Source organism: Limulus polyphemus, unplaced genomic scaffold, assembly GCF_000517525.1.
Source record: "Limulus polyphemus unplaced genomic scaffold, Limulus_polyphemus-2.1.2 Scaffold4980, whole genome shotgun sequence".
Lineage (NCBI taxonomy): Eukaryota > Metazoa > Arthropoda > Merostomata > Xiphosura > Limulidae > Limulus > Limulus polyphemus.
In genome coordinates, this window is record NW_013670590.1 from 11640 (window position 1) to 27043 (window position 15404).

Here is a 15404-nt window from a genome sequence, read left to right on the forward strand (position 1 = left end):
ATTAAAGTCTACAAGCAAATGCTATAAACTGAAGTGGCTTCAACTTTTGAATAAGGTATCGACGATGTCTAAACGTCTGGCTGTTGTTTATAACATTTGCTTGTAGACTTCAGTTTGATCATTGTGTTATATAAAGCATTTTTTAATCTGGTGTGTCCACTAACTTTATGTTTAGATATTTTATCTGTTAATAAGTTTATACATTTTTTTTTACTTTAAGTATAATAAAAGTAAATAACATAGAAGATATACTCTGTTTAACGTATTGGTCGCCATGTTTAAAAGTTGATATCTGTATTTTTACAAAATGATATTACAAGAAAAACAAGTATAGATGTCAAACCCATTACCAATGTCATCACGTTTTTTTAAAGGCTAGTTTCATTATAAAAACAAAACATAGATTTAGAATGTCTTCTTGACGTAACCACAGTTTTCAAATGTTGGTTGCATTATAAAAACACGTCAACATCATAGAAAAATCTGATATATGAGTAGAATAAATTTCCGGCTTCATCACAGTTTCTGAATGTCTGTTCTTTAGCGTAAACATATATTAGGAAAACTCGGTTTAGATGTAGAACATACATTCCCGATGACATCACGGTTTTTAAATGTCGGTTTCTTTAAATCTACAAATTGCATTTTATGTAATATTACACTGAACAATATATTAATAGGTGCGTAATTAATGATTCTCCTGGACCATTTTAGTAATCCAACATATTGCATTGATAACTTCAACCCACGGTACTGTCACACTGCTGGTTGTTTGTTTAACGTAACCAAACTTCTGTTTGGAAGATTGTTAGAAACAAAGTCTCTTCATTTAACTGTCAGTAAGAAATGTCAAAACCTTGGATTAATTTGATAATTTTAGTGATGGTACAAAACATTTCCTCCATCGCACCTTTACAAATGAAGTTATATTTCCTTAGTCTCCTTTTTTGGGTCCAATTCACATTATGTTTTGCTTAAAGTAAAACGGGATCCAAGCAAATCAGGGACAGTTTTCAAACGCAGTTGGTTTGAGTAGAATTTAGTAATAAAAGATAAGTTGGACTGTGATCTTTATGTACTTAACTCATGTTGTATTTTCCTTTTACAGACGGAACAAGTCACATTTATGTGGGTAATTTTTACAATGATCGTCTTCGGCAACAGTTATGTTTTAGTAACATTGTTACTATCAAAAAACAGAAAATCAAGGATGAATTTCTTTATCATACATTTAGCTTTAGCAGGTAAGCTTTATTACGTCTATGTTTGTGTTCCGAATATTAGCAATATTTCAAGTATTGTTTATAACTAGGAAGAACTTTTACAGGTATTAAAATTTTAGAACAAGTGTGTGAGCGTATTTTTTTCACAAAAACAACAAAAATTGGAATTAGAATTCAGTTTACAAAACCCATAGGAAAATAATACTTTTAAGATGATAATTTCAAACATTAATTTTCTTTTGGAGTTATTAAATCTTAACAAGTGAATTTCCTATCCTAAGCAAAACGTCAATTTCAATGAAAAAAAAAGATAAAATTGTCAGAAATTCTTTAGAACAACTCAATTATCTAATTAAACTGTGAAACGTTATTCCTCACAATGGAAATAAACACAAGTCTTTTCTCTATAAGTTGGCTTTGAAACAAGACAATTATTAAAATCATAAATAATATTCAACGTTAAACTAGTACACAATTAAAAACATTTTAATTAGGCCTATCTATTGCCTTCAAAAAGTTGACGACTCTACATGTTTCGACGTTACAGCGTCATTCGTCATGATTTTAACTTTATACACAAGTGCCAAAATACTATAATTAAGACAATTATTCTTTGATAGATTGTTTAGGCAGAGTATTCATGATGAAAATTTGTAGAATGGACGACAACTGCCTGTGGTAGAGATACATGTGTAGAGGACGACGTTTCGAAAGTCTTCCGCCTTTCGTTTTCAGGACCTGAAGACGAAAGGAGGAAGGCTTTCGAAACGTCGTCCTCTATCTTTGCGTCCCTACAACAGTCAGTTGCCGTCCACTGTACAAAGGTTCGTCAAGACAGTTATTTCCTGTGAGCTCTGGCTAAAAACTGTGACGTTTTTATATTCTGAGCCATTAGAGGAAAGGACATTTGAGTGTAAAATCTACAAGCTCAGTACTGATACTACAGCACAGTTTATAATTTCCAAGTCCAATAATGTCACTACGGCGTAGTTTATAATGTCCAAACTTAGCAATGACACTAGCTTGCAGTCTATAATGTCAAGGCTCAGTAATGACACTATACCACACTCTATAATTCCTAAGTCAGTAATGTCACTACAACGTTGTTTATAATATCCAAAATCATTAATGGTATTGCAGTGAAGTTTATAATGTCTTAGCCCATTAATGGCACTACAGTACAATTTATAAAGTCCTAGTTCAGTAATGGTACTACAGTAAAGTTTATAATGTCTTAGTCCAGTAATGGTACTACAGTGAAGTTTATATTGTCCAAGATCAGTAATGGTACTACAGTAAAGTTTATAATGTCTTAGTCCAGTAATGGTACTACATTGAAGTTTATATTGTCCAAGATCAGTAATGGTACTACAGTAAAGTTTATAATGTCCTAGTCCAGTAATAGTATTACAGTAAAGTTTATAATGTTAAACAACTGAAATTTGCACAGAAACTTTCTATGTATTTTAAGTGCGGGTATACATATATAGATCTGGTTATGACTTAGTAGTTAGCATGCTGGGCTGAGAATCATAAGAGCCAATGTTTGAGTGTTGATATGTTGTTTCTGAAGATACTTCGTACCATCAGTTGTAGACAACGGATCCTACTGATTGTTTAGGGATTGTAATTGAACACTGACGTCTCTGACTTAGCCGTTTATCCAATGTGTCGCATAAGGTGCCTATCACCTTGAAAACATCATACCATAAGGAATAGGTTATACAAGTCACTACTAACGTAATTTTTACATACTTTTGTTTAATTATTCAGAGAATATCAAAATTAAGTTTCAGCTAGTGTCTTTTCTAAGCTAAGAATGGAACCTTCTCGTTGTAAAAATTATGGCGAATATGTTTTTACTTATTCAAAAGGTTCCATTTTATATAACGATCCGAAAAGTTTTCTTGGGTATGCAGAAGAAATGAAAAGTTACTTCTTTCTAGCATTATTTTTCACATTGATGTGTCGACTTAATAATGTATTCAATGTTTCCTTCTCTACACTTTCATTGATGTATCAAATGATTGAATTTTTCTAGACTTGTCCGTTGGATTGATCCAGGTTCTGGCGGATGTTATTTGGAGGATGACAGTGGACTTTCATGGAGGGAAGGTTGTCTGTAAACTTGTCCGCTATTTACAGGTACGTACTGAGAACCACATACCTGTTTGCCTTTGTGTTCGCTTAACAGTCTTTATCTGTCTTGATTCTGAACCGTTCGAATCAAGGAAAATCTTTGCTTACAGTTTTCAGTTTACACGTCATTAACAGTAAATCCTGGTGTCACGATTTGAAAATTTGTATATATTTTGTATATATAAACAGTTGTAAATGAATTGCTCATGTAATGGCAAAATTTAAATAAAAAATGACTCCAAAATAACATTTTTAATTAGCTCTATTGCATGTCGCAGTCTATATATATATATATATATCCGTTCGGGTGTAAGCAGCACACCCGACAAGACTGTAAAGAGAAAAATTAACTTAAGTATTTATTTCCCGAAACTGTAAGATGCTCATCTTAATTATGTGTTGTGTGATCTAGAACTGTTATACGAAATACAAGATAATTGTCGTAGGGTAAAGAAAGTAATGATTCCTATTAAGTTAAATGTATTTACCTGACGAAGCTAGTTGCCAGAAGTAGCTGTGTTCAGTCTAATTATTCATAGCATGAAAACTGTATGTCGTTATACCTAAAAACACATTATCATCAATGTGCTAAACTACTAATGATTTCTTTTTACTGGTTTGAAAGAAGTTTTTATGCAGTAAAATTTGTTTAAATGATTATTCATGCTTATTAGTTTATTCATTGACCTAAAAACAATGCTGGTGCAACGGAATTTAGTTCACAAAGTACTTCGTTAATTTAACTGAATTAAGTTGATTTTTATTACGTTTAAAGTTGTATTGGTTGATTTTCTCCAAACAAATCCCTTATATTTAAAGCATTCTAAAGGTTCTATTAGCTAAAGTGATTAGTTTAAAGTGTGAGTTGATTTACTCTTTTTGGTAAACGTCCTTATATTATACCCAGTGTTACTTTTCTGCCTTTTATCGCTGGAGATCTCTATAAAGGCAAGGTATTTTTAGAAGGTTTTACAATAAGAAACAGATCAAGTGTTGATCTGAACACTACACTTGTTTATATCGTGTGACAGCATGAGTGCAGATGACTCTTTCAACATTCCAGGTGATGGTAACCTACTCCTCAACCTATATGCTAGTAGCTCTGAGTATTGATCGTTATGATGCCATTACCCACCCCATGAAGTTTCGAGGGAGCTGTAAGTTTTTAGTTATTGTTTTTATGCTCCGAAAAAGTTTACAGGAGATGCGGATGTTTCTCATATAATGTTCCAGAAAACTGTACAACAATAAGCAGTCTTTCTTTTGAAACTCTGAACTTGTTCTGACTTATAAAAACATCAATTTCGTGGTTGACCGTCGTGATAGCTTTCTTATTAGTCAGAAATCATTATCCATATAAAAAGATCCATGAATAATAGAGAATTTTACCTTAGGCATTATAATAAGGAATGTCTTTGTTGCTTTCATTATTATACTATTTTCAAGATAGTTAGCTCGGTTTAGCCTTGTTTAAAGCTTTACTGTTATTATAAGCAAACTGTGCTTAAACTCCATGTGCATATATCTTTACAGAAACTACTTCCACCATTTTATGTGTATATACACCTTTACTAAAACTACATCCATCCCTTCATATGTATATATCTTTACTGAAACTACATCCACCCGTTCATGTGCATATACCTTTACTGAAAGTACATCCACCCCTTTATGTGTATATATCTTTACAGAAACTACATCAATCCCTTTACTAACTTCTCAGAAGCTACTCTAATTTTAAAGCGCTTTTACGTGCGTGGCCTAATGATTAAGGTGTGGATGGAAAGTCCCAGGTTCTAGACGTGATGTCGCTGAACGAGGTCCGTACTTTCAACTGTGATCATATTATAACAGTCAATATTGTAATTTGATTCAAAAAGCTGGACGAGGGGTACTGTTAACTGGCTACCTTCCCTCTAATCAGTAGCTGAAAATTAAGGACAAATTAATCCTATAAAAGTCTCTGACCGGCACATCTAGTCCACGTAAGCATAAGTAATTGCTAAGGATGAATATATCAATTCCGTTAATGTTAAAGTGTCCGTTTATGATAAATTATGTAGCAAAATGTACATATATACAAATCAAAAATGTTCATGTGTGATTAAAAAAAATTCATTACTAGTCCTTGTCATCATCATTAATATATATGTCATAGCTCCCAAAAGGGTTAGGGATATTCTATCTATCAGACAAAATCCAAACTCAGATGTGAAACTAGCCAGCAGCTATGAAGAATCAGTTAAGGGTTAGGAGTTCAGTCTCAACTCCAACTGCCTTTCGCTGTCTGCAGCCAGTTGTGGGAAGGCAGTTATTCTTAGTGTTTAGATATGAAATAACCTTAAAGAAGAAATAAACCACCCTAGAATTTTAACATTTTTAAAACTTACAACCTCCACTGTTTATAGTCCTATTTTTCTACAATTTATAAAACTCTCAACCTCCACTCTTCTAACAACTGCTATACCTTACAGCAGTTTAGATAATATCAACTATAATATAATAAGTTACTATAATAAATAACTATAATAAGTTACTTACTAAGAAGCATAATTTAGAGAAATTTACTTAATTATATTCTACGGCAGTTTACTTAATAACAATGATAACTATTATGCTCTACGGCAGGATACTTAATAACAACTATACTCTACATTAGTTTATGTAGTTTAACAACTGCTATATCTGTTTCGTAATATCAACTGTAAGGCAGATTGTTTAATACGAAGCATACTTTGCAGCAGTTTATTCAGTTATATTCTACAATAGTTTAGTTAATGGCAACCCAACTCTACGGCAGTCAGTACTGGGGAGTTCAACCATCCGTTCCTGGAGACTGGTCCACAACTTAATTCAGAAGTATTATAATCTTATTCTAATCCTGAGATTATTTTTAATTACTTTTCAGCCCCCCACCGTCAGTCTGTCTATCAATACAGGTCAGCCGAATGGTTTCCTACTTCTTGACCACAATCAATATCACCAACATCCTTTATACCAAAAAGGAAAATTCCCGTTTGCTTACTTAGTTGTAACTATACGACAATTACATTGTGTATAGTATTATTTTTGTACTGTTCCTTGCCGAGTCAAAACCGGTTAACCATTTACCACGATTTCTAAAACAAACGCGTAACTTTTTCGTTAAAGGAATAGCCTAGTGGCTAGGAGGCTCGACTCGCAACTTAATTTTTGCGAGTTTGAATCCCGTCATCGAACATACTCGCTCTTTCAGCCGTGGGTAGTTATAAAGTACGGTCAATGCCACTTCTCGTTGGTGAGAGAGTAACTCAAGAGTTGGCAGTGGATGTTGTTGACTAGCTGCCTTTTCTAGTCTATCACTACTAGATTAGGAACGACTAACGCAGATAGCCCAAGTGTAGCTTTTCGCGAAATTACAAAAATAAACAATCAATCCGTTAAAGGAAACTTAAGGCTAAAATATACATTATAAAAAACAGCAATTTATCTTTAAATTGCCAGTCTCTTCTTTTAACACCATTTTTTTATATATATATAGCCAATGTAAGCATGGTCTAGATTTAGTAGAAAACGCATTTTTACTCCCTTCCCTGGATATCACAATAGATGATATATAAGGTTAAAAGTAAAATCACCTAATATTTTACTTCTTTAATAAACGAACTTAAGGCTACTACTGAGCAGTCTGTTCCCATCCCTGCATGATTGCACTCTTGCATTTTTCCTCAGTTATAACATAGTTTCGGTGGTTGCTATAAAACTCTAAACTTACCGTTCCATTTTTCTTTCTGTAATAGGGAAACGAGCAAGGATTCTGGTGATGTTAGCTTGGGGTTTAAGCATGTTAGCCTCTATCCCAGCAATTTTTCTAAATGAAGACTTGTTAATTAAAGGTCGTGTGCAATGTTGGATTGACCTCAACCCGTGGCAGTGGAAGACTTATCTAATGCTGGTAGCGATGTCTTTATTCTTTCTGCCTGCCTTAATTATCTCTACTTGCTACACTGTGATCGTGTATACCATTTGGTCTAAGAGCAAAGATATGGGATACCCGAAAATCCAGAGCAGTTCCGTTCTTTCCAAAGGTTAGCAGGTCTATTTATACAAATAGATTAACCAGTATTGTATAGTATATTGAGAAAGATAGCTGTGTTTTCTATTTTTTTGAAATAGTCTTACAATTTATCTCAAATTTCCACTAAACAACAAGTTGATGTTTTTATATTATTCAATGGTGAATATTTGGGTACATACCACAAAAATTGTTCTGAAACCTGGTGGAAAACAGAGACAATAAAAATGAGTGACATAAGAGAGAAAGAGGAATAAGAAAGAGATGTTGTAACCTAGTGACTGACAGGGGTATTAAAAATGGGTGCTGTAATCTAGTGGTTGATAGAGGTATCAAAATGGACGCTGTAATCTAGGGGAGGGACACGGTTGATAAAGAGATGTGTTGCAAATATATGGGAGAAAAATGCGTCATAGAGGGATGTTGTAATTTAATTGGGCACAGAGGAATTAAGATAGGTGTTGTAATCTAAAGAAAAAATGCATTAAAGAGTGACAATGTAACCCATTGTGAAGCAGACATTAAAGAAGGGTACTCTAATATTAATAGAAAGGGGCATTAAGGAGGGACAATGTACCCTATTGTGAAGCAGACATTAAAGAAGGGTACTCTAATGTAAGGAAAAAGAGGCATTAAAAAGTGTTAATGTAATCTATTGTGAAGCAGACATTATAGAAGGGTGCTCTAATATAAGGAGAAAGAGGCATTAAAGAATGATAATGTAATCTATTGTGAAGCAGACATTAAAGAAGGGTACTCTAATATAAGGAGAAAGAGGCATTAAAGAGTGGTAATGTAATCTATTGTGAAGCAGACATTAAAGAAGGGTACTCTAATGTAAGGAAAAAGAGGCATTAAAAAGTGTTAATGTAATCTATTGTGAAGCAGACATTAAAGAAGGGTACTCTAATAATAATTGAAAGAGTCATTAAAGAAGAATGCAATTCAATAAAAGACAGAGGTTTTAAAGAAGTGTGCGTACTGTGATCGATCCTATGAATGTGTACGCTTGAAAAGACAATAAAACCTGATATTTGTTTTCGTGCCTATAATTGGTTTCACTGTGTAATGAATAGTGCTACCTTAATATTCAAAATGAATATACTATTCTATATACACGTTCTTCGACGTTAACCCTAATAATCTAGCATTTGTACCTGCACAAACGTTATTCTACGATAACGCTTTAAAAATATAAACTGTATGATACAATGTTTATAAAATCTACTGTAAACTTTTTCTCATGATATATTGTGTTATCATACAAAAGTAGCAGGAGTTAAGCTTGGTGTCATTTATTAAAATAGATAGCACAGTCCGACAGAAGGCTTCCATTGACAGCGATAGTGACAACAGAAGAGCGAGTTCTAGAGGAATAATTCCAAAGGCAAAAATCAAATCTGTAAAGATGACTCTTGTGATTGTATTTGGTAAGTATGGAAGTGGATAATCTTGGCAAATGAAGGAGAGAAATCACCGAAAAGATGTACATTTATTCTTGTTTTGAATTTTGTCTTTAACACCTTACAAAGAAAGTTCGCATGACTCAAAAATGTTGCTTTAAACCCATTATTATCTTAATTACATTATGGAAAGTCTTAAGAACACCTTATAATTAAAGTGTCATATGACTCAAAAATGTTTCTTTCAGCCCATTATTATCTTAATTATATTATGGAAACTCTTAAGAACACCTTACAAGTAAAGTGTTGTATAACTCAAAAATGTTGCTTTCAGCCCATTGCACTAGGAAACAAAAAGCTATAAAAATAGCTGTTTTTGACTAATTTTGGGGCGTAGGTTACGAAACTCATAATGTTTTTTTCATAGCGGGTCAGGTGTGTGAGATATTGTACCAAGCCTTGAGACTCATATACCACATAGCTTGCCATCATTGATAGATTATTTATTACCTAAGAAAAATAAAATAAAATAAAGAATTAAAGTTTACTTTATTCTATGACTAAAACTATTACAAAGCAGGATTTAAAAGCTGTTAAAAGTGTTTTTTTCTGTTATTTCCGCTTGAATACTGAGTCACTTTTACGCTTGAGCATCCAGCAGTAATCCCCCATCATAGCTTGGTCCCATCTACCATAGTAGTTTTTCTCCATTATTGTAATATCTTGATGATAACATTCACATGCTGATCTGAGACTTCATCAAGATTTTCGGGGAAAAACTCTAAATGACCGTGCAAAAAATGTATTTTTAATGACATCCGTGCGCCAAGATCTTTTTAGGCTGCCAACGTTTCCTTAACCAAGGACTGATAGTCACTTAACTTGTTGTTGCTTAAGAAATTTTCGCATAAACGTTTAAAAGACTTCCAAGCGGGAAGTTCTTTCTTGTTTAAACATAGAGAAAACTGATCATCTTTGAGTATCATCCTGATCTGCTGCCCAATGAAGATATTTTTCTTCATTTTTGCGTCACTAATATTGGGGAATTTCTCCCTAGAGTATTTAAACCCTTACAATTTTTGTCTAGAGTCTCGACAAAATTCTTCATTAAACCAAATCTGATGTGGAGAGGTGGCAAAAGAATCTTTTGTGGGTCTACTAATGGCTCTGATTCCACACTATATTCTCCAGGCACCAAAGATTGTCGAAGGGTCTAATCACTCTTCAAGTAATGTTCTTTAGTTGCCCTGCTGTCCTATAAGCAAAGAAAACAGCAGTAATTGGTGAAACCTTTTTGTATTCCAAGCAACAAGCCTACCATTTTCAAATCTCCACATATACACCATGAATATTTTCCATATATAATATCATATCATGCCATGAAGCACCCATTACCCATACCCCATATTGCCTCATTACCCACTTTATATTGAAAATCTAAACGTTATGTTCCAAAACTTAGATTTAATTTTGTTAATAGCTCTATCAATTCAACAAAAAACAGTGATTTTAGAGAAAATATGAATAAGGCATGATGATCACTACCCCGGACCTTCCCCTACCCCCACATGTACCACCGTCTGTTATACTGAAAAAACTGGACCCATTGTGCAAAAATAAGTTCGTTTTCGTAATCAGCACCCTCATATTAATGAAGATTAGTACTTGTTTAGTAAGATACAAAAATGTTGTTGACCAGTGTTATTATCTTAATTATATTATGGAAAGTATTCAGAACACCTTACAAATAAAATGTCGTATGACTCAAAAAAGTTGCTTTCAGACTATTATTATCTTAATTATATTATGAAAAGTCTTAAGAACACCTTACAAATAAATTGACTCAAAAATGTTGCGTTCCGACCATTATTATCTTAATTATATTATGGAAAGTCTTAAGAACACCTTACAAATAAAGTGTCGTAGGACTCAAAAATGTTGCTTTCAGACCATTACTATCTTAATTATATTATGGAGAATCTCAAGAACACCTTACAAATAAAGTGTCGTAGGACTCAAAAATGTTGCTTTCAGACCATTACTATCTTAATTATATTATGGAGAATCTCAGGAACACCTTACAAATAAAGTGTAGTATGACTCAAAATGTTGCTTTCAGACCATTATTATCTTAATCATATTATGGAAAGTCTTAAGAACACCTTACAAATAAAGTGTCACATGACTTCAAAAATGTTGCTTTCAGACCATTATTATCTTAATTTTATTATGGAAAGTCTTAAGATATAAATATTCCTTAAACTGAAATAATTTTTGAACAAGGAAAGTGATGTTTCTTATACTCCCACTGATCAATTAATATACGTGATTGTTATTACTTCCAAAAATGAAAAGCAAATAAATATTAAATACGACAATGTAAATCAAAACGGTGTTTTTATTATATTATTTACTTACTGGCTTTAAATGGATATTTCAATAATGTGTGCATGAAATAGTTAACACTGTATTGAATATGTCATGACACTATGTAAAAATAAAGTCTATGTTCAGTCTTGTGTATCAAATATTATAGCATTGATTTTATGAAAAGTTTTATCTATGATGAGACGATGCCCTACACGTAAGTACTTTTTACCGATTGCTGCCTGCAATTTCTTTCTGTAAAGCTATAGAATGTATTCTAACACAAACCACTTCTTAGCACGAATTAAAATCGACATTCTGTGTAGATTTTAATCTCAATAAAATGAAATAAATACTAAACATTGAAACTATTCACACTCGATATTCCACTTAAGATATCTGTGTGAAAATGTTTTCCATTTTTCTAAACTTTTATTTTTCTTCTAGTATTCATACTTTGCTGGAGCCCATACTTCATATATGACTTACTTCAAGTATACGGATTCATTCCCATCAACCAGACACTGATTGCTATCTCAACGTTCATTCAGGCGTTAGCTCCCCTGAACAGCGCTGCCAATCCCATTATTTACTGTTTATTCTCCACTCCTCCGTGTAAGAATTTCAAGAAACTGGAGGTTAGTAGCCTACTTGGTTGCTCTCATTTGAGGTCGAAAGACAAGAAAAATCGCTATTTATACTAAACTAAAGTTTTCTGGCCCGCATAAGGTTGAAGTCTTATTGGCTATTGTAAACAGTGCATGCAACAGTATCAACTCTTAAACCGATTAACTACTTTGAAATGGTTACGAACTCAACGGAGTTTAGTGTGTTTATTTTCAAGCTGATAGTATTAATATGGGGTAGAGTTCTTTTTTTTTCAAAGCTGAAAATATCAATATACAGAGAATATGTTATATGTTTTAATTCCGCTTGTGTGTCACAAACTCTTACTTTTTAATATTTTAACACATATTTTGCAATTTTACTGATGTTTTATGTAAAAACTGAGTGTCGTTGTCAAGTGTGCTCATTATTGTTATGTTAATACGGTTAAAATAGTTTTCCCAAATAGCATATAATATAACAGTTGCCTCAGTAACTCATATTTTATCCTGTTTAGTCTTAACTTGAAATGGAGAATATACTGTCATATAAATGAATGTTGTTCGATAAAATTACTTATATAATCATAAGTAATTTAAGCGTTTAAAAGTTTGGATAATATTCACATCGAAAATCTGAAAAGTAGGCAACATTGACGAAAGACTGGCCGTAATTTTGTATGTTTTCTGAAAAAAATTAGGTTCACACAATGTGGTAACACCACCTTGGGGAAGGTCACGTATTTGTTATGGTGTTTTCTACACTTAACCAATAACCTTGAAATTGTCATTGTCGTTGTTTTCTATTACCAGTCCTCTTAAATAATTCCATTAATTGCTTAAAATATCATATGCTGCTCTATGTCTCAAATATATGCCAATATTTAACAAGCACTTTTGGTTTCAGAAAAATTCCACCGTAAACAAGGGCAAAAACAAATCAGTTCACTTGTTTACGACGGTCCCTGCCGATTCGAGAAGGCAACATGGTAAGACTCATACATGACTGGATATCATCAGGGATTGGATGTGCAGGTGACACCGAGGGAAAGTCTCTACAAACGAGAAAGAGAGATTCTCCTTTCCTTTAAAACTCCATAAACGTGAAATTGATATTTTTGATCCTATAATGATGAAGAAATTGGAAATTTATGGTTAGTCGTTCCCATGCGACTGTTTCAATCAAATAACTAAAAGTGATTTGGAGTTATCAGAATGGAAACTGGAGAGCTGATATCATGAAAAATGCTATTGTCGACCAATATAGCCCCCCCCCCCAGTGGTTCAGCAATAAACTTAAAGCCTTGTAATGCTAACATTTGGGGCTGTGGAGCAGCACAGATTGTCTATTGTACAGCTTGGGACTTAAATTATTTGTAATTATTAAACAACTAGTAGAGATATTAGAAAGCTTTATTAACATAAATGTGTCTTAGGTGTTCAAAAGATGTCTGCGGTTATTTTAATCAATAGTTGAGGTATTTTATGAAACGCATATCTGACAGGTAGCATATCAAATCTCAATCAATAACAAAAGGAAATCCTCAATAGCCGCGGCTATAATTAGATCTGAAATCGGTCAATAGATGGAGCTATGAGCTAAAGGTTTGTACTTGAAAAACAACAACAAAAACTCACAGCCATTCTATGAGCCGCTATACCACGGCTGAAAATATTTCTTTCTTCTTAACATTACAAAGCTCAGTTACGCTAGTTAATAATGTCAAGATTAACATCTAATAATTGTTGTAATCCAGTAAAGATTTGCTTGTTGTCATTTGTGAAATTAAAACATTTAAGTAGCTAAGAGTGTTAACTTTAACACCTAAAAATAAGTCCGGATAATTACTTTTATACTGTGGTCAACGCTATTTTATGCTGTTAAAATTACTTTTGCCAATTATTTTTAGTAAAGAGAAATAATAGATACAATACGATGTATGAGAAAATAAGTCGAGAGAAGAGAATGGTTTTGGGAAGCGCATATAATCAGTCCTACTGGATATCCAATTTTAATGCATTATGTAACAGAACAAAATAGTATTATGATTATCATTTCTCAATTATTTCTAAAAGCAACAAGAATGGATAGTAAATATCTTTTTTTGTCTGGAAAACTATTTTTATTGTGTGTGACAAGTCAGGTGTATTTTTATTGTGTGTCACAAGTCAGATGTATTTTTATTGTGTGTCACAAGTCAGGTGTATTTTTATTGTGTGTCACAAGTAAGGTGTATTTTTATTGTGTGTGACAAGTCAGGTGTATTTTTATTCTAATTAGCACATGCTTTCCTTTTCAAATGGCTCGTAATTTATAGTGTATCTTAGTGATTTCTGTTGTTAAACAAAAGTTCAAGAATATGTTTTTTTAAAGTTTTCATTAAGTTTTGTAAAATAATATCGATATAAATGAGATCAAGAATACTATATCACCAGTATATATAAAGTTATTTTAATTTCCAAAGAAAAGTAAACGTAAAAAGTCTTAATTCGCGTTAGGTTAAGTAAATATAGTAATTAAAACTAATAATGTAATTATTACTCTCATCCTTAAACTACATATTTTTCAGCTAATGTGAGACAAAAAAGGTTATGTATTTAATTAAAACTTTTTTTTTAGAAAGGCGATACGTTTTTTATTTCTAACATATATCGAATGGACTTAATTATTTATCATTGTTTAATATATGTTTAAGAAACACAATAGCTTATATAACCATGCTAATGTTTAGGATGAATGTTACGTTTTTGCGCTAAATTAAAAATTGTACACTGTATACCGTCAAATCACCTTAGTTAAACTAATGATGAGCATAAGTGTATCGTGATTTTTGTATTTAAATATTAAAGACTTTTCCCCCATAAGTTACGTCCCAGATGATTTAAGGTAATGCACGTGTTAAGCATTTTTACAACGTAACGTGCATCTCGAACATTTCTATAAGACAACTTATTTTGTGGCTCGAAAATACAGAACGATTGTTTATCAGTAGTTGATATAAACTTCTGATCATAGTAAGCTAACTACGTAAAGCAAAACTAATAACCAACCTGATAATGGGTATACCTAATTACATATACTGTTCTTACGTTCTTTATTATAAGGATTAAGATGCATTGCCTCATCAAATAGATACCCTCGTTGTTAGCGATATTTTCGTCCATAATCCCAATAATATCTCATGAGGTTTGGCTAGTTTGCGAAATTTCAGGTTAGTTCTATGTCCATATACTAAGATAACAATACAAAATAATTTCTATGATAAAAATACCATACATACATATTAAACATTCGAATAAACTGTTAACAAACGTAACCTTAAAGAAATAATAGATTATACTTCACTTACGGAAGGTATATAGGCCCGGCATGGCTAGGTGGTTACGGCGTTCGGCTCGCAATCTGAGGGTCGCGGGTTCGAGTCCCCGCTACACCAAACATGCTCTCCCTTTCAGCCGTGGGAGCGTTATAATGTGACGGTAAAAGAATAGCCCAAGAGTTGGCGGTAGGTGGTGATGACTAGCTGCCTTCCCTCTAGTCTCACACTGCTAAATTAAGAACGGCTAGCGCAGATAGCCCTCGTGTAGCTTTGCGCGAAATTCAAAAACAAAA

At 32.9% G+C, this 15404-nt stretch overlaps 1 protein-coding gene across 1 annotated transcript; it reads left to right on the forward strand.

The window, feature by feature from the left end:
* Nucleotides 1-1036: 1036 nt before the first annotated feature.
* On the forward strand, nucleotides 1037-13402 carry LOC106471947 (cardioacceleratory peptide receptor-like; the record flags this gene model as incomplete). The annotated part of the gene is made up of 7 exons (XM_013932571.2): nucleotides 1037-1244; nucleotides 3265-3368; nucleotides 4426-4519; nucleotides 7142-7429; nucleotides 8724-8846; nucleotides 11634-11824; nucleotides 12699-13402. Coding segments are annotated over 7 exons (1107 nt in total), but the record flags the coding sequence as incomplete, so codon positions are not given.
* Between the last annotated feature and the right edge of the window lie 2002 nt (nucleotides 13403-15404).